Source organism: Chrysemys picta, chromosome 4, assembly GCF_011386835.1.
Source record: "Chrysemys picta bellii isolate R12L10 chromosome 4, ASM1138683v2, whole genome shotgun sequence".
In the NCBI taxonomy this organism is placed as follows: Eukaryota; Metazoa; Chordata; order Testudines; family Emydidae; genus Chrysemys; species Chrysemys picta.
Genome location: NC_088794.1, coordinates 20694792 through 20720572, shown reverse-complemented (window position 1 = coordinate 20720572; position 25781 = coordinate 20694792). Strand labels below are relative to the sequence as shown.

The following is a 25781-nucleotide window of genomic DNA, read 5'->3' as shown; positions in this document are numbered from 1 at the left end:
ACAGTTAGTTTCCCCTAGCTTTGTGTCTTTTTCACACAGCTATAGCAGACAGAAAAAAGGGTATTGCATGCAAGATGTCCTCAAACAACCAGGCCAACTGGAAAGTAGCAATTGTTTTTGTTACCAACAGACCTGTCATTACGCACTGTAGCATCAGGCAGCACTAACAGATGGACGCCTGCTACTAATGGTTTCTTGTGCTTCCTTCCCCCAAGGGAAATGGCCAGTTTTTACAAGATTTTTTTTTGTTTTTTAAATTGTCATCTCCCAGTTGGTGAAACAAACAACCAGCCAGGAGCTGATGTAACCTGAGCTCCTGTCACAGTAATAGCTGATCAGTTCTACAGTGTGGATAAAAGGTGCCAATGGAACTTTTCCTGAATTCTACTCATTAGGATCCAGTCATTGTGCATTCCCCCTTCCTCCATCCACATGGGGGATTTTCTGAGGAAACCTGTTCTGTGGTAGGGCAAAACTATATATAACATGTAGTAGTATCAAGCAATGCATAAATGGAATTTGGTGTTGATAGAGCTGACTGTAACAATAGCAGCTAGCATATTTACTCCTTGTGTCAATTATTCATAGCTGCTTAACTTGTTTGTCAGTACTTACTCCTGTTAGGCCTGTGGGATGATACAGAACAAGAGGACAGCAAAAAAAACTGTACTCTGCCTAACATCAGCTAAATTCAAATTGCAGCCTCTTTAGTACTAGTAGAGTAAAAAGCAAAAAGTTACCAACGAGATTTTCACATTCCAGCTTGCAGCTAGACGTGCTGGCTGACAGGAGAAAAAAAAAAAAGCTTTTTTGACTTGTGAACCAACTAAATGCTATGTTCAACTAAATAAGGTACCCTAGAGTGTTGATTTTTTTTCATTATCTGCACCATAAGACAGACACACACATACATTTGAGAAAGGGATTAAAACAGCTTTTCAGAAAAAGATCATTTATTGTAAGAATATGCGGAGACAATACCTTTCGGACATTTGATAAGCTATTAGTGATTAACTCAAGTATTATTTCCAAGGGTTTCAGCAAGCTGAGCAGGATCTCTCTCATTGCCTAAGAATGATAATTTTCCTTCTAAGCCATTGTTATGGAAACAAATTTGGCAATCTTGATTTGAGAGAGATCAGGGAGAGCTGTGGGTTTGGACTCAGGTGCATTGACTATGCTGTGAGGAGGAAAATAAATACAGTGCTACCCACAGTAATGCCTGGCCCTAGCCATCATCATTAATTCCTCATATTTGTTGCTACTGACTCAAAATTGAAAATCGAGTCCAATTTCAAATCTACTGTCTTCTGAAACACTGCTTCTAGAACCACCATTGAAAGATCCATTTTCCGAAAGCACCAAGCTCCCCTGAAACAGTCATGACGGCAGTCTGCTGTTAGAAATGGTCAGCCAATTGTGCAGTGCAATTGTCTGAATGTCATTCAAGGCTTTATACTGAAGGTTCCATTGTCTGCAGACTGCAGGGCCTGGCAGGGAAAGCACCAACTGCACCAGATGACATTAGCTCCAAGCAGGCCACGTTTACTAAAAACGGAGGCACTCAAAGAATAGAACTGACCACAAGATGGCAATGAAGCGCAGAGCACCATCTGCCTACTTAAAGCTCCAGTGCATGGAAACCTGCCCCATCTCCCTATTCACACCTGCCAGTTCACCGATCACTGAAAAGTGCACAAAGCAGATTAAAATGGTTATTACACCCATACAGCTGCAACAGCAGCAAATACTAATCTGCACTATTAAGAGCTCTGCGTAGCAAGAGACAGTACATACCAAGATTATGCTCTCAACAGGAAGATCAATGAGGTAACTGATAATGTAAGATAGCATGAAACAGTTTTTATTTGTACTGTAATCCCATATTCCTGCTTTGCCAGGCTTGTCCTCTTCCAGGCACTGAAATCTGCTTCCTCAATTTATTTCTACTCTTTGGTTTTGCATTTCCCTCATAACACATTCCAAATGAATATTATTACCCTTTGCATGAAGGGCTCATTTTCCTCTTTATGGGAGATAATGCAAAAATGGTAGTTATTTGAAGCCTTTAATACAGACATTGGAATCAGTCATATTAATCCTTTAGATAATTTATTTTACTAATGAGCATAAACCCAATTTTTTTAAACTACTCCTCACAGCAAATTTTTCAGACCTACAATCTTTAGCATTCTATGCTGTTGCTTCTTTAAAACAATTAGATCCTTCCTATGTTATAGTGACCAATTGTGCAGTCTATATTCAAGATGGAAATCTCTTAATTCAATTGACTTAACAAGTAAAGCTTTCAGTCACTAAATAGAAGTCCCAAATCTGATGCATGATTTACACAGTAGCTGCATCACCTGATTTTATATATTCTATTCTGCTGCCAACCGTGACCTCTGTTGCCCTTTTAAGAAAACTGCAATTGTACAGTAGTGATTTTTGCACTGCCACCTTCCTGAACACTTGCCTAAAAAACATTGTACATTTGAATAGAGCATGTCATTGTGGTGCATGATGCCCCGTCCCCCACAAAAAAAAAACATTTTCATAACATTGTCAACTGGCTCCCATTTTATGTGTAACAAAATATTTTCCCTTGATCTATAAAGAAATTTGGAATCATGAGCACGTTTGCATAAAATGGATACACCATCTTTTGGAAGGGGAAAATAAATCAGTGACATGGGCTGGTAGTACTATGGTTTAGGTCTCCATTGCACCTAGCCACCCTCTGGATCTGTGCGCTTGCTGTTTTGTACCAATCACCATACATTCGTGGTCTATTACAGCTGGAGAAACACATACAGAAGTAAGAAAATGAATAACTTAAGGCAGTGATGCCAGAAAGCAACACATGGAAAACATAAGTGATTCTAATTTAAAGCAGCATTAGATGTTTAGCTCATGAAACAAAACAAGTCTCAAGTAATAAATTCCATGGGAGGGGGGAGAGCAAGTTTTTTTTTTTTTTTTTTTGAAGATCCCAAAATACTTTAATCTATATATATTCACTTCACTATTAAAAACACAACAGCTGTTTAACAGCATAACACTACATATCTTGAGGAGGGAAGTAAGTATCTATACTGACTATAGCTTACAAGTATACTACATCCAGTGTCAACTACAAGGGGAATTTCAGCAGACAAAATGTATTATCCAAATGGAAATCTGATGGAGATTAAATCCCTACTGTTCCAAAAAGGGCCACAAGATCTTGACTGCATGTAGCCTGGATCCTAAACTTTCTATTTTGGCCAAAAGAGACATTTCAGCTACAGAGGATCCCTTACCACCACACAAAGTTATTGAGACAGAGTGAAGAGTGCCAACTTCTGAATCACCAATGCCACTTTTACATCACTTTGTTTTCCCTAAGATCTCTCCAACCTCTGATCAAGCCCATAGCAGCTTAGTTTAAGAAATAACAGCATAAAACTGCTCACATATCAAATAAAACAAGCTTGTTAAAGGAAAACAAAGCACTGTATTTCTCCTTTACAACAGCTGCACATTAAAATTCTATACACATTTATAGTTTTTACTGGACCACAGCTACTGTCTGAAACAAGGCTACAAGTTACATATAGACATTTAGCAGACTCTGGTTTGCAGTTCCACCCCACATACCTCATGTAATATCCTTCAAAGACAAACAACTTGGCACTATCTTGCAAATATCTTTATTTCAATGTACAGATTAGTTCTGAATAATTTTATTATATACAGAAATATAACATATAAAAACCCAACAAATTGGATACAGGCAAATCAATTAAAATCTGTATAAAGACAATTTAGAAGGTTGTCGGGCTTCTAACTTCACCTCTCTAAAATTATATAAAAATAAAATCTGATCATTACAGTTTTGATTTAAAGTTTAAAATTAACAGGTGTTCTTAAGTGAAACACTTATACATACAAGAAACAGCCTTCCACATCCTTCATTACCATTTTAAGATATGTTGTAGGGAAAGGAAAGCGAAAAGAAGACTAAAATTGGTTTGCTTTTGTTTAGGGATTTTATATTGGATTTCTACGGCTGAGAGTTTAGTGCCAGAATCCCCCATTTCCTTTTTGCAACTGATACTTTGAAGGGGACAGCAATTTAGTTTGAAGTGCTTATGTAGATATGTGCCTCAATGAAAACTATGTTTATTGCTATGATGATGATGATGTATGGAAAAAGATTGAGATGCTGTCAGGTTAAAAATTAAGCAGATTCCTTACATATTAAAAACTTAGAATTTTAGTCTAATTTTACTTAATTAGGGACAATGAAAACCCACTAGTCAGCTTCACTTTTTAGCTCCTTTCTAGTTCTTTCACCGAGTCAATATTTGTATTCCTATAATGCTTTCACATGATCTCACAACACTAACGAATTAAAGCCTCACACAACCCTTGTGAAGTAAGGGAGCATTCTTAATTTTACAGAGAAATCAAGGCAAAAAGTGACTTGTCTGAAGCTAGAGGGAGACTGGCAGATCTGGGAAAAGAACTGGATCTCATGTGCTTTAACCACAAGACCATCCTTCCTCTCACTATCACACTGGTTTGTTTGCAAGCACTGAAGGGAAACTGGTGTTTTAAGAGTTGTTGCCATTGGAATTTTTTTTTTTTTTAAATCATGGAAGCAGTTCTACTAGCTTTATGTTTTCTAGGTTTTTACATAACCCAATTTTGGGTTTAAATTTGACCTGAAATCATTTCTTGAATTGCTAGAAGCTGAAATGCCAAAAGTTGAGCAATATTCAACTTCATTCAAATAAAGGAAGATTACTACTAGTTTAAAACAATAAATAGCTTCCGGTTGAAATAGTAAACTTAGAATGCAACTAAAGAATGCATTTTTCTTCAACTGGAGACATCTTAACGGTCAGCTTCCATGTATATGGTGTTATACTATCAGTTAAGTGAAAGTGCTGAGGCAGGGTGGTATTAATACTGATTTTCTGTAAAGAAAGTATGTACTTGGGTGTAGCTTTAGAGCTTGTTGAGTTGGTTCAAAAGGCCAAGAACCTGATGTAGAATTCCACTTTTCACTGTCCTTTGCAGGTCAAATGCCATAAGCTTTTAAAGTGAAAACTAAAGCATAACCAGCAGTTGACTGCCCATGATAACAGTCTAAGCTCAGACTGTCACCCTCAACATCAGTACATGTACTACATGTTGCATATACTTATCAGGGTAACAGAGCTTTCCAGAGTTCTGAAAGAACCTGGACCTACTGCACAACTAGCTTTGATAAGTACCAGGCAAGAATTTTATATTTAGAAAACACAAGAGCAGCAGCACTGGTAGTTTTTTCAGCTCTCCTGAGATCCATCTTCAGATCAAAATATTTAATACATAATCAAAGGTGTTATGTAACAAAGAAAAAACCTGATAAGCAAAACTGAATTCTTGAGAAGGAGACAGAGCCCTGTTAACTAATACAATTAGCAGGCAAAACAACAAATGTGTTTTACAGAAGTTGGGAAAAAGACAGACAACTGAACTGCTGCAACTACCTATTCAAACTTTAAATCAGAACTGCAATCATTGGGTTGTGAACCCTATAAATATTTCAGACTCTTGTTTTTTCAAAAGTGCAAAATTCCAATTTAATTGCCACCCTTCTCCTGCATATGGCAGACAGAGAGACAAAGACATTGCAGAGAGGGAGGCAGGGTAGCCCCTCTCCATCCTGGGCTTCTCATGGACCTGGGGGGATAGGGATAGGGGTAGGTGGAATGGGCATCCTCAGACATCCTTCCCTCCTCGGCAGTCCACCTTCCACCCTCCCCCCACTGGTGGCCACGGCCCACCAAAAGCCGCCCAAGTCTTTGAACCACCGCCTCCTCTGGGCCACGAAGCTCACAGAGAGCGCTAGGTGCCTAGCTCCTAGGTGAGGGAAACGGTTCCAATCCCTCTGGGGTGCCCCCCCCCCCCCGCTTCCAACCTACAGGGTAGGCAGGCAGAGACGGACAGCACAGGGAATGGTGCCCCGGCCCGCCAACTCCATGTGACCTCAGGGGACATCGTCCCAGAAGGCCCGCTGAGAAACTGCTGCTGTGGCCTTGCCCTCTCCCAGGGATCTGGAGTTTTACTGTTCCCAGCATACCTGGGAGGCGGACGTGACTGGGGCCACCGACTCCCCCCCGTGCGCCATCCCGGCCACACACCTGCATTGAGTTCCATCCCCCTGGTCCAGGGTCAGTTGCCCAGCCCGGTCCCGTCTCTCCCCATGCACCCCATTAATGATCCTTCATTAAGTTCACCTATGGCAACCTTGTTACGACTTTTACTTGCCTTAGATAGTCAAGTTCGACCATCTTCTCAGCACTGCACCAGGGCCATGACCGATCCTGGCAGGGCCGATCCGAGGACCTCACTAAACCATCCAATCGGTAGTAGCGACGGATGGTATGTACAAAAGGCATTTATGGTCTGGATTTTACCTAAACAGTTGAGATACAAACTGCTTTAAGAGCAATACAATTACACCACTCTTATTCTTCAAGTGACCAAGGTATTTTTTGTTTCCATATCAAATCTGGACATAATTAGGTATATTTTATTGGCTGAACATTAAATTTGGAAGCAGTATTAAAGTTATGCTTAGCTCCCCGTTATAGGAACAGTAGGGTAACACGGCTACCAAATTTAGGGGACTAGAAAACATCAAGCATTTTATAGTATGTTTCCTGGAGTCTATTAAATATCCTCTGTCTATGCTCTACAGTTAAGCAGTATCCAATAGCATCTTCTGTTTCTTGAATTCGTTTCTGGAACCTGCACCCATCCCGTGCAAGTTCTTCCCAGGGTCCTTTCCGATCTTCTTCACTGCTTACATAATACTCAGTAACTTCTTCAAGGAATGTTACCTATAAGAGAGAAGATATTTATTAAAGCAGGAGTGCTCCACCTTTTTCTGAGGCCCTCCCCCCAACATGCTATAAAAACTCCATGGCCCATGTGTGCCACAACTGTTTTTCTGCATATAAAAAACAGGACCAGCATTAGGGGGTAGCAAGCAGGGCAACTGCCCAGGACTCCATGCCACACAGGGCCCTGTGAACCCAAGTTGCTCAGGTTTGGGCTTCAGCTCCTTGCGGTGGGGCTTCGGCTTTCTACCCTTGGCCCCAACAAGTCTAATTCTGGCCCTACTTGGCGGAGCCCTCTGAAACCTGCTCGTGGCTCCCCAGGGGGCTCCGGACCCCTGGTTGAGAACCACTGTATTAAAGCACTGGACAATCATTTACACAAAACGATCTCATTCTCAATTAGTATTTGCAGTTACTGTTACCATATTTTGCCATGAGGACTCTTAAATTAAGAACTGTTTCAAAAAACCTAATGAAAACATAATTCAATGTTGACTGACTTGTGCAGCGTGGTCTTTGCACTAACATTTGACTATGACAACACAAGGTTGTAACATGCCTGTTTTTAAATGAGTGTATTTTAGTTTATCTTTACAAAGGTAAAAACAGGAGAACTTCGTTCCTGCAGCTTACTTAAGTTGTGTACTGTTCTGAATAGACTCTATGGGTACTACAGTGTAAACAAGAAGCCCCACGTCAATATGGAGAAGAGGATGTCGTACAGTTTTTAAATTTAAGGAAGTGGCACTCTTATAGCTACATGGCTAGGACAACAAAGATCAGTTATTTAGGACTTACAGTGAATTCAGCAGGTGTATTTAAATACCATGTACAGAGTTTTGAAATTACAGTAATGGTATTTTCAAATGTCACAACCCTAAGCTTCATGATGCAGCAAAGAAGTATATCTTTAAAGCTATGACCAAACCTTTGGCAGGCATGCTACTAAAACAGACAATATCTCCTTCCATAATGGTTATACAACATTTTCATTGTATTTAAAATTCAAACAAAATATTTGGAATCACAATATTAGTTCATCACCTAGCCCAATGCTATTTTAAAGATTTAACTATTATCCTTCTGATCTTAGCTATTAATAGGCTAAAATTAATGCCATACTGTACTTTAAACTCAACATACAGTATCTAATTATGTACCTCCTCGTTTTGCTACATTCAGTCTTTCAGATGCAATTTAAAACTGAAGCCCTGACTACTTGTCATTAAAGATCCCATAGCAATGTTCAGAACAAGTGTATTAATTCCAGTTTCTTGGAAACACTCCACTTTGGACAATTAGCCCTGGTCTACACTACAAACTTATGTCAGTATAACTACATCACTCGGGCGTTGCAAATCCACATCCCCAAGTGAAACAGTTACACCGACCTAACTCCCGATGTAGACAATGCTACATCGATGGAAGGGCTTCTCCCATGGACATAGTTACCGTCTCTCAGGCAGGTGCAGTACCTATACCAATGGGAGAAGCTCTAGGCACCGCAGCTGTGTCACTGCAGCACTGTAAGTGTAGACGAGCCCTTATAGTCTGCAAAACATGCTCACTGAGAAGCTGTTCTTTGCATCTCTCTCCTCCCCTTCCGTCCCCCAAAAATGTTTGACTGACATAGCTACTATGGAAACCTTCAGGAGGAAAAGAGCTTCTATAACTTAACAAAAAGGCACAAACTTTGGTGCCAACATCTAGACAAAGGCATTTCCAGTGCAAATGGATTCTGTATTCAAATATAACCACAAGAGTGGGGCAATGTGAGTCTGTTAGAATTTCCTTAACATTTTATAGGAGAAGTTTAACTTAAGCTGTATAAACTTGCTTAATTTTTTTTTAAAAGCTAGCCACTCAGCCAAGAAGCACTTCATTTGCAATCTCAAAAGCATCCAGCCTTTTGCCAATTGCAGGATAAAAATGTAAATACAGAAATTGCCTAGAATAATTTTTGTACCTCTTAAAATTACATACTTTATACCAGGGACAGCCATCAGTGGCAGCCACCAGCATAGCTACACTAGGGAGTTATCCCAATTCAAACAGGCAAAGAGGCTATATGCACTAGTGAAGCTTATCCCTGCTTGAAACAGGAGTAAAGCACACTGGTGCAGGCTGCAGCTTAGCCTTACACTGGTGGTGCCAAAAGTGGAAATCCCCAGTGTGCACAAGGCCTTAGTTTTACACTTGCTCAAGATTACTCTATCCAGAACTTCCAGAAGGTTTCAGTTACCACTGCCGCCCTCACCCCACACCTGTGTACACTTTGAGCACTGGCAGAGAGTAAGATAAAGCTTCTATGTAGTGACCTACTGAGCTATTTATCAAAGGGATCATACAAGGACTGATCCAAAAGTGTCATCAGTCTTAAAACTAGTCCAGAAACTCAGTTTTAGTTTTAATTCCCCATTGGAAGTCAAGTCCTTAGTTAATTCAACATAGTGTGTTAACAACAGATACCCTGTTCCCCTATAAAGGGTCTTCACGTTTTTAAAACTTTAACATACAACATTGTGCTCGTTTTCCTGTTGAATTATTCAAGGTGATTTGCGCAATATAGTCTTTACTAAGAAACCCTCTGTCACTTTTAAGCAATCTTTGGGTAACAGATCAGCCACATCTAATTAAATATCTGCTTTCAAATAAACTGATAGTTACATCAGCCTGTCCCTTTGTGGCCTACTAATTTCATCCCCTTTACATCAGTCTACGACACCCCCTTGGGTACAATTACCAACTTTTGTAATATCAAGCTAGATATTGCATACGGATCATTGTTCATTCACTGTGTTACTAGGAAGGATTACACAAAGGGTTTGAAAATTGTTTGAAAATTACTGTATCTAAATTACTAGTGCAAACAAGTGAAATAGGTAAGGTGGTCCTAAAAATGCATTTTCATGCACTCCAATAAAATGCTTTTAAAAGCCTTCATCTGACATGCAGCAAGATCTTGAAGATAAAAGAATAAGTATATGAAGCTTTATATAAGTGCACCAAGTGGCTCTTTAGAATGCCTACACAAAGCCATAAAAATAAAGTATAATCCAAGAACAGAAAGTAAATATCTACTTGGAGTTAGTTTGCACATAATTACACTGACATCAAACTAAAAGTTGCTACTATATGAAAACATTCCAGCTGCAGTTTCCACTAGCCACTGTGTGTGTGTATATGTGCTATGTAGCATACATGCATACTTTTTAAAACTAAACCCTTCAGGTGAGGGATTCTGATCTTTGTCTAACACATTGCCCATTATAGAGTGTTATGTATACTTTCAACATTACATGAAGTGCACTTCGCACCAAATGGTTGCTTCTAAAACGAGTCACTTTCTAGAATCTTTTTTCAGTCTCATGTCTTCACTGTTTCCACAAAACAGAATGAAAAGCTATTCAGTGTTAAATTTGCATTTTAAGTTTAATGTTAATTTGTTGCTGCAACTCAGCTAATTTTTTATAAAAGCAGTTATACCTAATTTGAAGAGTTTCAAATGATGAAGCGGGACTTTACAGTGAAATACTAAGAGAGCTGGACTATTGACATATACACATGTACCCCAAGTGACTGTAGGGAAGTCCATCTATACAGCAATTCACCAGTGCCTGCCCCAGGTCAGCTGACTCAGGCTCATGCTCTGCTACTGTCAAATTGCTATGTAAGTGTTCAGGCTCAGACAAGAACCAGAGCTTTGGGACCCGAAATGACCCCCGCCAAGACAGAGTCAGCCACAGCCCTGCCTTGGGTCTTTTGTTTGAGTGTTGACATACCATTATTAGGGGCTCCTTCAAACTCACCTCGGAGCTATGGTTCAGAAAATGTGAAGGCTGATCTAGATGGCTGTACTCTTCTAAAGGAATAGGACTCAATCTGATCAGAGAGCACAGTTAGGTGCTATAGGCCCTCTGATTCTTCACTTCATCTTCAAAAGTATGCTAGAAGGGGACATAGGTCGAGCTACTTTCTTCTAAGCAGCTGAAATGCTAAATTCCCATAATCATGGTAAAGGCTAACAGATATACATATAGTTTTAGGCTCAAACAGCCATAGTTTATATAGTCCATCCCAGTAGCAGGAAGGGGTGGGGTCAACAGCATCCAAAGAAAACTATCAACCTTAAGCTCCCATCTCCCAGCAAGTTTGCTGTTGCAAAAATTCTGCTATTGTCAGGGGAAAGAAACCCAAGAATAGAAATATGATTTCGAAAATAAAGATTTTGTTTTTTTAACATCTCTACTTCAAACTAAGATAGATCAGTCAAGCAGTAACACTTGATGCTAGGTGAGTCAGGAAGTACAAAATGCCACTCCCTGACCTAGGAGGGGTTAAAAGCACAACCATCATAAGATGGTGAGGGAGAGAAGATTGGAGATGTAGTTCTTGCTAGTCAAACCTCAGGGAGGTGCTCAAAAGGGAAATGCTCTCCTTTCTCCTATAAGGAAAAGCTGGCAAATTACTTCAAATCACAATGTTATCAGATCATGTCTGGAAGAAAAGGTACTTGGAATGGCAGGTGAAAGACTGGGAAATTGGGCTATTCATGAAGCTGCAGGGCACAAGCCTTGAATATCAGACTGTCCCCAAGCCAGGCTCTCAAAGTAAACACAAAACGGCCATATACTTTGACCACTACAAAAACAGATTTTACTTGTTCCATCTATTTTGATAAGCTGTTACAGTATCATGGAACTCAATCTTACAAACCCTTACATGGGGTTTGCAAAATTTGACACCGTCTTACAATATGCTTGTAAAGGGACTCAATTTATAGTAGCCTAACGCTAAAGTTAAGTAATGCTTAACTTTTTAGACAGCTATTTAAGCTAAATCCTAGTACACGTCAATCCAGCAAGCCAACTCCTCAGAGACTTGGTAGCAAAACCTGTGAACCCATACACAGATCTCCATACTTGTCTATTTGTATTTAGACCTATAGTGTTAAAATATTTTAACAAATTCCTTGGATTACTATAGAGAATACTTCAATCTGACTAGTAAGAATTGTTTCTGTTATCATTTAAACTCAATAGAAGTGTTATGATGCATTTTTAAAAGACTCAGACCGTTTTGAAAGTTCCTATAAGAACTAAGTTCTTGACTTCTGTTACCAAGTGTTAAGATACTATATTAAAGAGTTTCCTCCCACTGCACTAGAAGTATGATTAAAATGACTATGTGTTATTACACAAACTAGTTTAATAAAGTTACTTGGCTACTATCTGAAGAGATAATTTCTGGGTAATTTATAAAATGGAAATATGGGCCTGACACAAATACAAACATTTGTATGTCACATTAATTTTTCTGGTAAGGAAAGATTCAAAGAAAACAAGGAATTTTCACTAAATCCTTAATGCTTCCAGATGCTGTCAGAACAAAAACAGTAGAGTGTGTCAGAACCCAGAAAGTGCAAGGAAACCCTGCTTTAAAATGAAAATTCCAGAACTCTGAGGATTTGGGAAACAAAAGTTTGTTAACTCACATCATAAAAACACATAGCTGTTTGCCATTTTATCTAAAACTTGATGTACACTCAAATATTAATTGAACAATTAGCTTCTAAGCTTGTTGGGGGAGGGACCATCTCTTTCTATGGGTAAAAGTCCTGCCACCACTGACTTCAAAGGGCCAGAATACCTCCTTATGTTTTCACCTATTGTCCTAAGCAATGGACCCCTGATCCTGAGTGACGTGCCTAGGCACTAATGCAGAACCTAAGTTACGATCACACGCCTCATTTGGAACCGGAAGTACACAATCAGGCAGCAGCAGAGACCAAAAAAGCATATACAGTACAGTACTGTGTTAAAGAGAAGATAGTAACAAAATAAAGGGAAAGTTTAAAAAAGATTTAACAAGGTAAGGAAACTCTGTGCTTGTTTCATTTAAATTAAGATGTTTAAAAGCAGCATTTTTCTTCCGCATAGTAAAGTTTCAAAGCTGTATTAAGTCAATGCTCAGTTGTAAACTTTTGAAAGAATAACGTTTTGTTCAGAGGTATGAACATTTCAGAGTTATGAATAACCTCCACTCCAGAGGTGTTCATAACTCTAAGGTTCAACTGTACCACAATACCAGCACATAAGTACATGAACTAACATGAAATATACCTTTTTTCTCTTGGTATTTGTACGTTTCTCTCCAAAAAGAATGCCATGCTGCACAGTATCTGTGACCCCACAGTTATGATTCTCCAGCAGCTGCACCTGACAGGTGAATAAGAGATTGCACTGAGAGCTGACCAAACACAGCCCTGATGCTCCTTCTAAGTCATGCTTCCCTTTCTTTTTTGCAGTTTGAAATGGTGCCTTGAAATTGAAAGGGTTATAGGGATCATCTGAGTTACAGAATGAGTTCCAAAGTTCCAAATTATCTTCCTCATCTGCACTATTACATTCCCATTCATCATCCTCTTCAGAACTGAGGGCAGGAGAGCCAGGAAGGCTTTCGGCCCATGAAGAATCCTCCTCTACATATGACTCACCAGACAAATCCTTCTCTGAATTAACAGCAGTTCGAATGGCAGCTGTAAAGTTCTGAGGGTTGTAAGGATCCAAACTGCAGAAGGAATTCCAGAGCTGCTGGCTCTCACTATCCTGGCTAGTAGAGTCTGAATCTGAGAGGGACCCCTCGCTATCAAACCCATCATCATCATCCCCATCCCAGTCTTCCTCACCCTCTGAACTTTCCTCTCCACTGGAACTGCCCCTGATAATGTAGTCTATCAGTTTGTTAGCGCAGGCAGGCCTGGATGACACTGGCAGGTCTTGCTCTATATCAGAATCCTCATCTTCAGCCTCTTCCGAGAGGGTCTCTTCCTCAGCTGCCTCCTTCTCAGGACTCCATACTTCCTGTTCCAGGGGGCTCTCTCCAGCTTGCCCCACTATGCTGTGCTCAGGCAGTTCCTCACGGCCTCTCAGCTCCCAGGCATCACACTTCTGCTTTAGATCCTCTTGGCTATTACCCCTGTGCTGCTGTTCCTCCTCCAGGCTGTGGTAGCCGTGGTCCGGGTCGGGCACGGCCAAGCAATTAGTCGCCAGCTGTTGCTGCTGGAGGAACTCCAGGCGCTTGGTGCGCACGTGCTGGATTTCCGGGAGCCCCTCCCGGGATGGGGGTCCCCGCCAGCCGTCCGCGGGGAGCTCGGCGCTCAAGGGCTGGGGCAGGTGGCTCTTGTCGGTGCAGCAGGCTTGGCCGTAGCCGGACCCCAGACTGCCGCCGGGGCCCAGCATGTAGGAGACCAGGTCCACTTGCCGGACATTGAGCGGGGCCAGGCCGGTCCGCACCAGCCCAGCTCCCCACAGCGGCTGGGCAGACTCCAGGCTACTCTTCCGGCGCATCTCCGGGGCGTCGTCCGGCCAGTGCAGCTCCCCGTCGGCCCAACTCAGTGAGGCGGCGGCCTCGGACAGCAGCAGAAGAGGCGCGGCCTGAGAGCCCCCCGCGGGAGGCTCCCCCGCCGCGGGGCACAGGGCGCTGCTCAGCCCCTGGCCGGGCAGCAGCCGGTGGAGGAGACCGGGCAGTGGGGAAAGCAGCTGCGAGAAGAGCCGCAGCCAGGAGAAGGGGGGGCTAAGCTGGGGCTGGGCCGCGACGGCAGGAGCCGGGGGACAGGGGCCGAGCTTCAGCCAGGTGAGTCCTAACCAGGAGCTGGCCGGGCCGAGCCCGGGGCTCGCCTGCTCCCGCTTCCTCGGCTCCATAGCGGGGCTCCTCAGCGCTCCCTGCGGCCCGGCCGCTTCTCCGGCGCCGGAATCCAGCTGCTGCCTGCGGAAGCTCGGGATCTCCTAGCGGCGTTGCGGTCTCCTCTCGGGCAGGGCTCCATAGTGCAGCGGGCCAGCAGTCCCCTCAGGCCAGCGACGGCACCATAGAGCCCAGCCCGGCCGGCCGCCCTGCCTGAAGTAGCGAGAACAAAATGGCGTCGGAGCCGCGAGAGCGCCGGTTAAACCGCCCACCCGGCGCGAGACCCACACTAGCCTGCGAGGCGCGCGCCCGCGGCCAACTCCCATTGACCTGACAGGGCTCAGGGAAGAGTGGGCGGGGCCGTTCCGTAACATCCTGGCAACTGCGTCACGGCCCCCAGCCTATGATTGGTTCCCTGCTGGACTACAAACCCCCGCCCATCCGAGCCGCCGCCTGCCCGAGGTACCGCCCGCACCCTACCGGAGAATTGCATCAGCCGCGGAGGAGAAAGGGGGAAGAGCGCATGCGCTGCACAGCCACCGCCCGTCACGCACAAGGCCTTGCGGAATCTATTGCACGGCAGCGCCCCCTCTGGACATCTGCGGAAACTGCACCCCTCTTGCTGTCCTGCCTCCAGCGCCGCCTCGCTGCTTCCTCTGGGTCCCCGGGGGCTGCTCTGCAAACTGCCCGCTACCCTGTACCTCCAGGCTGCAGCTCCCTGGGCCTCCCCCCTGGCCCCACAGCGCCCCCTTGCCTTGGGGGCAGCAGGGATGACAAGGCACTGCTGTGGCGCTGACCACTCCTGCTCCCCGCCCAGCTTTGCTTCTCATAGGCAGGGCCCTGTCCCCCTGGGCTGGGGTTCCCTGTGCTCCTGGGAACCCCCCTCAAAAAGCAGGGTCTAGCACTCAACATCCCAACCCCAGCTGTAGGCTCCAGGGGGAGTACTGGGGTTCCTTCCTTACCCTCACACTCCCTAACTCCACACTGGCAGCTACCCCATTGGCTTACGCCTGCAGGGGCTTCTCCACCAGTGACCCTGAATTTAATACTTCATGAAGAGCCATCCATTTCTCTAGACCTTCTTCTTGCAGCCACCCTGCTCGATGTCTGGCAACGCCCCAGCTGCAATAGGGATCAGCTAGCATGTTACAGCAGCTCTGCCTTAGAGGTTATGGGCACAGCTTTGGCAGTGGAGCAAAACACTGATGGTAGGAGTGGGTGGGTACCTTTCCTACATCTTGCTGCAGCATCCTTGCTGTCATGGAGAGGCAGCCACACAGTCTGGGAAACCCTGTCCTAGAGGCTGCACTGCAGAACAGACTGGTAAACAGAATCTGGAGGAAAAGAAGCAGCCCAGCTCCACTGTCTGATTGCAATGGAGCCAAAACTACATTGTGTCCTGCAATACATTCAGCACTCTCAGTTTAGAGATTCCAAATGATGAGATGTTCATCTCCTTCTTCTTTCTTGGGGAGTTTGTTCCAGAGCCAATGAGGCCATTATTCCTAATATCCATCTTAAATTTTCCTTTTAATTTTAATCCCACTTCTAATTACACCCCTTGTTCTGTGCAGCTCCTCTTAGTCTTAGGAGAACTCCCACCTGAACCCATGTTCTGCAGTTTGGCCAGGCTGTATTAATTTAGTCCTTTTAATCTTTTATCTTAAGTCTATTGACTCCTTTATTTTTAGACTTGGCTAAGAGGCAAAGAGCAATTATGAAATGAAATAGAAAGTGTGGGGGGATAAAGATTGTGGCAGGTACTGTTATCAGCTGGCATAGGGTGAGGCTGCTCTGCAAACAGAGATAAGAAGCTGGTAACCACATTATCAAAGGGCACATTCACCAAGGTCACAAGTTGCCAAAGGTCCATCCCACTGAGCACTCTGTTTTAGCAAAAGAGTTAGTAACAGAATTTTTACCCAAGCTTTTTAGAGTTAATTTGCTTGTGCTACCAACTCCACTTTTGCTAACTGTTTAGAAGCACAAACTTTAATAAACACTACTTTCCTTTAACATAACATAAAAAAGAATAAAAATTAAACCAAAATGAATTTTAAATTCAAATCTATGCAAATACCTAGAGGCTATTAAACTTTCATGACACTTGTGTTTGGGAGACAAAGGTGGAAACCTGTTGAAATTGTTTGGTTAGCTTTACGCATAAACTGTTAGTTATAAAAATGTTTGTTTAAAAATATATTTAAAAGTGCAAACAAGAAACCCAAAGAAGAAATTGACATTTTGTTAATATTACCTTTACCTTAATGTGGAGGTTTCCCCTTGCATTTTTTATTTAAATGAAAAAAAAACCCAAAGCCTTATGATTCATAAAAGAGATTATTTTTGGGTGCAATTGCATTATTTGTTAAGGCAGAAATTTATGTCCATATATTTATAACTGAGACCTTTTTGAACTTTGCAAAAAAATAATAATTGGTGTTAATAATATTATGTTTATATCCCAACCATAATATTAAAATAGTGTGGCACTACTTCTGTTAAAAAAATGTATAACATTGACTTTTGTTGCAACAAAATAAAAACAAACAAAAAAAGTAGTTATGTGACACACACAACGTACATCACAGGACAACATACATGACATACAGGACAAACTTACAATTAAACAAATGGCACCAGAATTCTATATATAACTATACACGATAAGGCATTAAGACTTCAGTTATTAACGCAATGCATTTTAAAAAACAGACAAGTAAACAGAAGGGTTAAATATTTAAATAAGCAAGTTATTACCTTTTTATTTAATCTTTTAATAAAAATTGATAATTCATATTGTTATTTTCCCTCTTTGTTGTATTAATTTAGTAACGTCAGGCATTTTCCATTACTTTTCATTACTTTATTTAAAAACTCTGCTATATGGAAATAAGGAAAGCCCATGTTTCAAATATTAGACAGTGGTTAGGATTAGAAGCAGTGTCTGCATTTCTGTTGCTAGGCAACGATATATTTAAGAAAGTTGGGAATATTTCCAGCTGTTGCATTCCTGAAGGGTAAAAATAATTAATTTACTGGATTTATTTAAAGTTTTGACCTTGTTTTCTCTTTGCTTGTTTGCTGTTTTTGTTTAGTTTTCAGTTGCTTTATCTTTTTGGAGGTTCTGTAGAAACTATACGTTTTAAAACAAAGAGGGAGAGCAGAAGTGAGGAGAGGCAGGGGAAAAGCGAGGGAAGAGCAGCCTAGGAAGGAGGGATACCTGAGCCAAGAGCAGTGGTTCTCAAACTTTTGTACTGGTGACCCCTTTCACATAGCAAGCCTCTGAGTGTGACCCTCCCCTTTATAAATTAAAAACACTTTAAAATATATTTAACACCATTATCAATGTTGGAGGCAAAGAGTTTGAGAACCCCTGGCCAAGAGAGATTCATTCTATCAAGTTATCTTAAAGTAGAGGCAGCAGCAGCAGCGAGTTTAGCAAACTGAGAAAGGATATAAAGGAAAACTTAGCCAGTATGTACTAATATTTGAGAAATAAGGTTATATTATTAGCTTTGAGCAAAGAGTAGGGCTCTGTGGGTTAAAGCAGCTGGCAACCTGCACCCCTTGTTTTTATCCAGGCTCTAAGAGAAGAGTAGGGGTCATTACTTACTCTTGTAAAACCTGAATTTGTTCCCCAAGTGTCTGTTTCTTTTGTCTGCATGCCAGATGGGTTTCAGGAGCGCCCTTGTATGCTGCAGTTAATTGTTTTTGGGCAACTCCGTGTGTTAACACATCAATTCTAGCTGTTAACCCACTCAGTCTCTGTTTTTCACTTTGAAATTCTTTATTCACTCCCTTGAGATTAAGTCGCAAGCAACTCACGTCTCCTAATGTGCTCTGTGAACTGTTCCATTTTTTCCTTCATCTACCAATCCAGTGAAAGTATTATTTGCTACTTCTCCCTCCCGTGTACTTACTTTTCCTGTTCTGACAGGCACCAGTCTAGGTCTCTGTTTCAGTTTTACCAGAACCTGGCTTGTATCATCTGTAGTGGTCCCTGTTTCATTTTTTAATTTTTGCTAGGGCCACCTTTTTCCATTTCTGTCCCCATTCTTCAGGCACTATATAGGTACCTGAAGCCCGTTGTTGACTACCAATATTTATAACAAGGGACGGCACGTCTCTTTCTTGCAGATTCTTTACAGCTGTTTCCAATGGTTTATTCTGTTCCTGTGCTTGCGGTCTCTGGCCTGCTTGCCACCCTGCTAGGAGAGTGGGAGCATTCCAGGGCTCTGTGGCTTCTCTTGCTTCTTTTAACTCTATCATTGTTTCTGTTATTTGCCCTGCCAATTTTGTGGTGTGTTGTCTTAACCATTTAACAGCCATGGCCATAGTTTGCAATATTCTACATTTCTTACACTTGTTTTTCAAGGCTACAGTCTCTGCCCTAGCCTTACAGATTCCATTCCATGTTTCTTCCCCACTAGCTTTTTAAAATTCACATGCACCTCCTTTGCTGGCAACCCAGCACAGTGTCCATATCTTTTTAAACTCTGTAAGGATTTGCAAGGAGGGATTAAGGGGGTTCCCTAGCTTGTAGCTTTTTGCCAGGTTAGATTGCGATTCTTACAGAGGACACCTCGCTTACATACCAGATCAGCGGTCAGGGTCACCAGTGTAGTCAGTGGTTGCCTGCATGTGTGTTCTCCCTGCGTGCTTTACTGGCTCAGGCCAGATAGCCCATACAGCAGGCTCCAATCGAACTGCCCAAAAGACCAGAGACTTGGTTTCTGTAGTGAAGGTACTCGGCCAGGTTTATTGGCCACAAAGCACAGTCCTTGCGCCCCAGATCAGTGTTTACAGTTATACTAGGACATGTGTGCCCATGACTATGGATGCAGCTCAGTGAATGGCGGGACTTTCCATTCCCCACCTCGTTCGGACAAAGACAGACCCTGTGACCCCTCTTTTATACACTGTTACAAACAAATTACTTATTGCCCCTTGGATGTGATTAGTTACCACCCTTTATTGTGTACATGTAGGTTCGATCAAAACATCTATAGTCATCACCCTGTCATCCAGACCTTATCTTTAAGAGGGGTCAGTGTGTCCTTTCATCGTCTTTGGAGAGTGCGTTTACACATAACCCTATATCGGGGTGTTCTGGCGCTACCCTTCTCGAATGGGTTTATGTGACTATGCTGTGTTTTTGCAACTCCAACCCTATTCTTGCCAAGTTCATGTATCAGACAGCGAACTTACAAAGCAGATGCCTGCTTGCAGCAGGGCCTGAGGTCTGCTCACAGCTTGGCTTTTGGTCACTTTGCTTTATATCAGCACTGCCTAACTTTACTTCAGGCCTTAGGCCTTACATCAAGCCCCTTATACCAGGCCTCATGTCTTGGGTTCGTTCTTTCTACACACAGTATCAATAGAGTCCACTAATTTTGGGCACCCAAATTCTTTCCAGGGGTACCAACCATATGCAGCTCCCACTGACTTTAGCTGGACTAGGGGGTGCTTAGCATCTCTGAAAATCAGGCTGAAGCTGTCTCCCATTGAGCACCTAGAAATTAAGGTACCAAACTGAGTGACTACTTTTGAAAATTTAGGCCCGAAGCACTCTCTGCTTCAGTTTCCCTGTTTATAAAACAAAGGATGATATTTATAGTATCAGCTGTAGTTCCACAGGTGAAAGGTGCTGAGAGTTGGTTCTTGTTAGCTCTTCCTCTTAAGCTTCTGGTGTATTTTCAAGGACAAAGCTGTCACTGCTGAAACTGAACATTACGTACCAGCACTAGTGGAGAGCCTGCCCGGCTACTCCTATGGAAAGAATAGTCTCTTTGTTCATCCTCGCACAGACATTGTAAAATATATATATTACTATAATTTCTCCAATAAGACTCATACTGACTGGGATGACATGTTTAATTTTTGTTAGTGAGCAAACTGAAAGACACGCAGTTATATTGAAAATTCCAATACTGACACAAGTACAGGTGGACAGGAAATAGCCAGTTAGTTTCCTTATTACCAAATACTACAGTGACCATCCAGAGCATTACTAATCCTCGTGTCAGCTGTAGTGTAGGGAGCTGCTGACGTTGAGCGGTGTGTTCATTAAAATTGTAACTGGTAATTAAGAAATTCTACCCTTCAAAATATTCATTTACTAAGGGTGAGGCATTCAGGTCACTCCAAAGCCAGCATTTGGCAATAGGTGGGCCGGAGAACATCGTTAACCCAGCAATCATTGTTTCTTAGGTGGGCGGGGAGAAAAAGAGACCCAATTAAACCATTATATTGTGTTCTCTGTTTGCTCAGCTTCTTTCAGCTCCTTACATGTAAGTGCACGCTTCATAATCTACATTGCTACGGTCTGCTAGTGGCTCTCTCTGCTTAATCAGAGAAATAACCTGAACAGGCCTTAGACTCAGCCTGAGGTGCAGGATTAATTTAAACCTTGTATTTTCCAGACAAATGAAGGCTTAGGAGGACAGATAGTTGGTGTGGAAGTACACCATCAGGCCTTGAGCTTCTAAGGGTTAATTTGCGGTCTCACTTCCCTCAAAGGGTTAAATCTGTTAGCAGTCTCTTGCAGTTCACACTCCTGCAAGTCCAACCTAAGGAACAGCCATCCTCAGTCCTAGCCTCCCCCCAGCAGCTAGCATGCATCCTGGACTAGCATCATGGTACCGGCGACAAGGTTCCTCTGCATTCCAGTTACACATGGGAACATTCTGTAGCTATGACTGATGCAGGCCATTGGCAGTTGTAATTACAGGTGGTAGTTTAAGAACCAAGTATGTTTGTAACATGGATTTTGTGTTGCTGTAGCAACAGCATCGGACAATAATAAAGCCGCCTCAGTAAGCACGGAGACCTGTGCTGGCCTTTCCATTCTCCTCCCAGCACACTCACAAGGAATGGATATTGTGAGCTAAGTCCCATTTCTCAATGAGAGTGCTTTACTTTTTCCTCCTCTGCTCCATGCCCTATGTTAGGTTTTCATCTTCTCTCTTTTAATATGTTTTTTTAGACACCTTTTACATTTTGAGTTAGTGTTAGTGAGCACTGGTTTGACAACTAAGGGGACTGGAGTCCTCTCTTTATCACAGACAAAACAGCCACAGGGCAAGATCCCATCCCCGGGCCCCATCAGTGTGCCTCAACTCTGACTTAGAGGGATGAAAAGGGGACTTCAGCCCTTGGTCTCTCTAGTGAGACTGCAAGCAAGAGAGCAAACAGCAACGGCAGTTCTGTGATAGGGTCATCTCCCTACTAGCAAGCGGGCTGAGACCCACCAAAATCATTTCACAAAGGCAAGTAGGTAGCCAGCCAGGGCCGGCTTTAGGCCGATTCAGCCGATTCGGCTGAATTGGGCCCCGCGCTAAGAGGGCCCCACGCCACAGCTCTCCACCCCGCCCCCAGCTCACTTCCCCCTCCTCCCCTCCCCTGCACGCTCCGCCCCCTGGTCCTCCCCCGCCCCTGCTTCCCGCGAACCTCTGATTCGCGGGAAGTCTGAAAAGAAACAGGGGGGGGCGGGCAGGCAGCACCTGGTAAGCTGAGTCAGGGGTGTGGGAGGGGGACGTGAGAAGCGCTCCGGGGAGGCGCGGCCCATCCGGCCCCGGCCGAGCACCTCCGGCCCCAGCAGCTCCGGCGCCGGCCCTGGTTCTGGCCGAGCGCGCCAGCCCGGCCCGCTTGGCTCGGCTCTGTCCCGGCCCCCGCGGCTCGGCTCGGGTCCGGCCCAGGCCCCGCAGCTCGGCTCGGCTCCAGCCCGGCTCCGTCGGCTCGGGCCGGGCCCAGCCCCCGCAACTCAGCTTGGGCCCGGCCTGGCCCCTGCGGCTCAGCTCGAGCCCGGCCCCCGCGGCTTGGCTCGGCCTGGGCCCGGCCCCCTGGCCCGGCCCAGGTCTGGCCCCTCAGCCCGGCTCGGGTCCAGTCCGGCTCAGGCCCGGCCCCCTGGCTCAGCTCCAGCCCGGCCCCGGCTGAGCGGCTCCGGGCCAGACCCAAGCCCCACGACCCCGGCTGGAGCTCCGGCCGGAGCGCAGCCCGATTCCTGGGGGCGGGGCTTGCGACAAGCCACGCCCCCAGGAATCGGGCCCCGCTCTTGCTAAAGCCGGCCCTGCCTGCCCGGGGGCCCCGACCTCACAGCCCCGCGCTCTGACTGCCCTGACAGTCAGAAGCGCGGCTGCCGGGTTCGCCCCCTACCGGGGGCGGGGGGGCACGCGGGGCAACCTCCCCCACCCCTGGGCAGGGGGCAAACCCGGCAGCCGCGCTTCTGACTGTCAGGGCGGTCAGAGCGCGGCGCGCGGGGCTGAGGTCGCCTCCCCGCCCCCCTCCTGCCTGGCGTCCAGCGTCACTTCCGGGGCTGCTGAGGCGGGAAGCGCTGGGCACGAGGCAGAGCCGGTAAGTCCGAGCGAGGGGAGAGGCACCCGGAGTGGGCTGGAGCCGCAGCTCACGCGGGCTGGGGTCAGGGGGATGTCCAGCTCAGAGGGGCTGGGCTCGGAGCTGAGGTCAGGGCTGGGGGGGATGGGGTCAGGGGGGTGTCCGGCTCAGAGGGGCTGGACTCGGAGCTGGGAGTCAGGGCTGCTGGGGGATGGGTTCGATGATAGGGTTATCATACGTCCTCTTTTCCCCGGACATGTCCGGCTTTTCGGCAGTCAAACCCCATTTCGGGGGGAATTGCCAAAAAGCCAAACATGTCCGGGAAAATGGCGGCTCTGCTCCTCCCCGACTCTTCGGCTCTGTTTAAGAGCCGGGCTGCCCGAGTGCTACCGGCTTCGGGCAGCCCCTGTGCCTCCAGACCCTGCGTCCCCAGCCGGGCACTTCCCCTCCCGGGCTCCGGCGGCGCAGGGTCCGGAGGCACGGGGGCTGCCCGAAGCCGGTAGCGCTCGGGCAGCCCGGCTCTTAAACAGAGCCGAAGAGTCGGGGAGGAGCAGAGCCGCCGCGGCTGGAGGCTCTGCTCCTCTTCGTCTCTGTTTAAGAGCCGGGCTGCCCGAGCGCTACCGGCTTCGGGCAGCCCCCGTGCCTCCAGACCCTGCGCCCCCAGCCGGGCACTTCCCCTCCCGGGCTCCGGCGGCGCAGGGTCCGGAGGCACGGGGGCTGCCTGAAGCCCATAGCGCTCGGGCAGCCCGGCTCTTAAACAGAGCCGAAGAGTCGGGGAGGAGCAGAGCCGCCGCGGCTGGAGGCTCTGCTCCTCTTCGTCTCTGTTTAAGAGCCGGGCTGCCCGAGCGCTACCGGCTTCGGGCAGCCCCCGTGCCTCCAGACCCTGCGCCCCCAGCCGGGCACTTCCCCTCCCGGGCTCCGGCAGCGCAGGGTCTGGAGGCACGGGGGCTGCCTGAAGCCCATAGCGCTCGGGCAGCTCGGCTCTTAAACAGAGCTGAAGAGTCAGGGGAGGAGCAGAGCCTCCGGCCGCGGGAGGGGAAGTGCCCGGCCGGCATTTTCCTGGACATGTTCGGCTTTTTGGCAATTCCCCCCAGACGGGGGTTTCATTGCTGAAAAGCCGGACATGTCCGGGAAAAACCGGACGTATGGTAACCCTATCTTACCTAAACTTTATTCTTTTCTTGTAAGTTTTGGGTAAGTTCCACTCAGCTCAGACACCCCTTTTCCTGAGAAAGACAGACAGCTCCTGAAGCATTCTCTGTCTCTCTCCATCAAAGATCCATCCCCAGCCTCTACTGCCTGCTCAATCCCCCTTCCTTCCTAGGCCAGGGACTTTAATAGTTAAATATCCCCTTTGATCCCAGATGTGGGCCTGAGAAAAATAAACCTTGCTAGCTGAGTTGGAGCCAGACAGGTGGACATTCTCTTATTATTAGCTTCCCCACTGTTTCTCTCTCATGGTAACTTTTCTTTGCCATTGTTCTATTTCTTGTTTGTTTCCCCTAACAGTCTCCTTTGATTCTGCTTCTTGCAGCCAGGCTGGATAATATCAAGCAGGTTAACTGAAGTGCCTATGATATTCATAGAACATAATATAGATAGCTCTCTTGTTCTTCACACTTACCCTCCTGAGGCTCAGTGGGGAATGGTTTTGTTGTTTTCTTGAAACTAACTGATGAGTTGGGAGAGGAGATAGAGCAAAGAAATAAAAGAAAAAAAAATCATTAGGTAACACAGCCACCATAATAATAATACTAACAACAGACAACCCATACGGCTACACCTGCACATCTACCAATGTGATATATGCCATCATGTGCCAGCAATGCCCCTCTGCCATGTACATTGGCCAAACCAGACAGTCTCTAAGCAAAAGAATTAATGGACACAAATCTGATATCAGGAATCAAAATACTCAAAAACCAGTGGGAGAACACTTTAACCTGTCTGGCCATTCAATGACAGACCTGCGGGTGGCTATATTACAACAGAAAAACTTCAAAAACAGACTCCAACGAGAGACTGCTGAGCTAGAATTGATATGCAAACTAGACACAATCAACTCCGGTTTGAATAAGGACTGGGAATGGCTGAGCCATTACAAACATTGAATCTATCTCCCCTTGTAAGTATTCTCACACTTCTTATCAAACTGTCTGTACTGGGCTAGCTTGATTATCACTTCAAAAGTTTTTTTTCTCTTAATTAATTGGCCTCTCAGAGTTGGTAAGACAACTCTCACCTGTTTATGCTCTCTGTATGTGTGTATATATATCTCCTCAATATATGTTCCATTCTATATGCATCCGAAGAAGTGGGCTGTAGTCCACGAAAGCTTATGCTCTAATAAATTTGTTAGTCTCTAAGGTGCCACAAGTACTCCTGTTCTTCTTTTAACAGACAACCCGCCAACCTTAAGCATATTCTCACCAGCAACTACACACCGCACCATAACAACTCTAACTCAGGAACCAACCCATGCAACAAACCTCGATGCCAACTCTGCCCACATATGTACACCAGCAACACCATCACAGGACCTAACCAGATCAGCTACAACATCACCGGCTCATTCACCTACACGCCCACCAATGTTATATATGCCATCATGTGCCAGCAATGCCCCTCTGCTATGTACATTGGCCAAACTGGACAGTTACTATGCAAGAGGATACATGGACACAAGTCAGATATCAGGAATGGCAATATACAAAAACCTGTAGGAGAACACTTCAACCTCCCTGGCCACACAATAGCAGATGTTAAGGTAGCCATCTTACAGCAAAAAAACTTCAGGACCAGACTCCAAAGAGAAACTGCTGAGCTCCAGTTCATTTGCAAATTTGACACCATCAGATCAGGATTAAACAAAGACTGTGAATGGCT

At 45.1% G+C, this 25781-nt stretch overlaps 2 protein-coding genes across 3 annotated transcripts in view; both read right to left on the bottom strand.

Moving 5' to 3' along the window:
• Positions 1–3676: 3676 nt before the first annotated feature.
• PPP1R15B (protein phosphatase 1 regulatory subunit 15B) lies at positions 3677–17114 on the bottom strand. The gene is made up of 2 exons (XM_005308237.5): positions 13001–17114; positions 3677–6878 (listed from the first exon to the last, which is right to left on the bottom strand). Exons 1-2 carry the CDS (start codon positions 14579–14581, stop codon positions 6666–6668), a joined length of 1794 nt encoding a protein of 597 aa, XP_005308294.3. The 5' UTR covers positions 14582–17114; the 3' UTR covers positions 3677–6665.
• A 134-nt stretch (positions 17115–17248) lies between these two features.
• The window catches only part of LOC135982912 (immunoglobulin-like and fibronectin type III domain-containing protein 1), a 41533-nt gene continuing 33000 nt past the window's right edge, over positions 17249–25781 (bottom strand). For both annotated transcript variants that reach the window (XM_065591546.1, XM_065591547.1), the window contains exon 6: positions 17249–24567. In XM_065591546.1, coding sequence (XP_065447618.1) covers positions 24476–24567 — 92 coding nt within the window. In that variant the 3' untranslated portion in view covers positions 17249–24475. The remainder of the gene's footprint in view (positions 24568–25781) is intronic.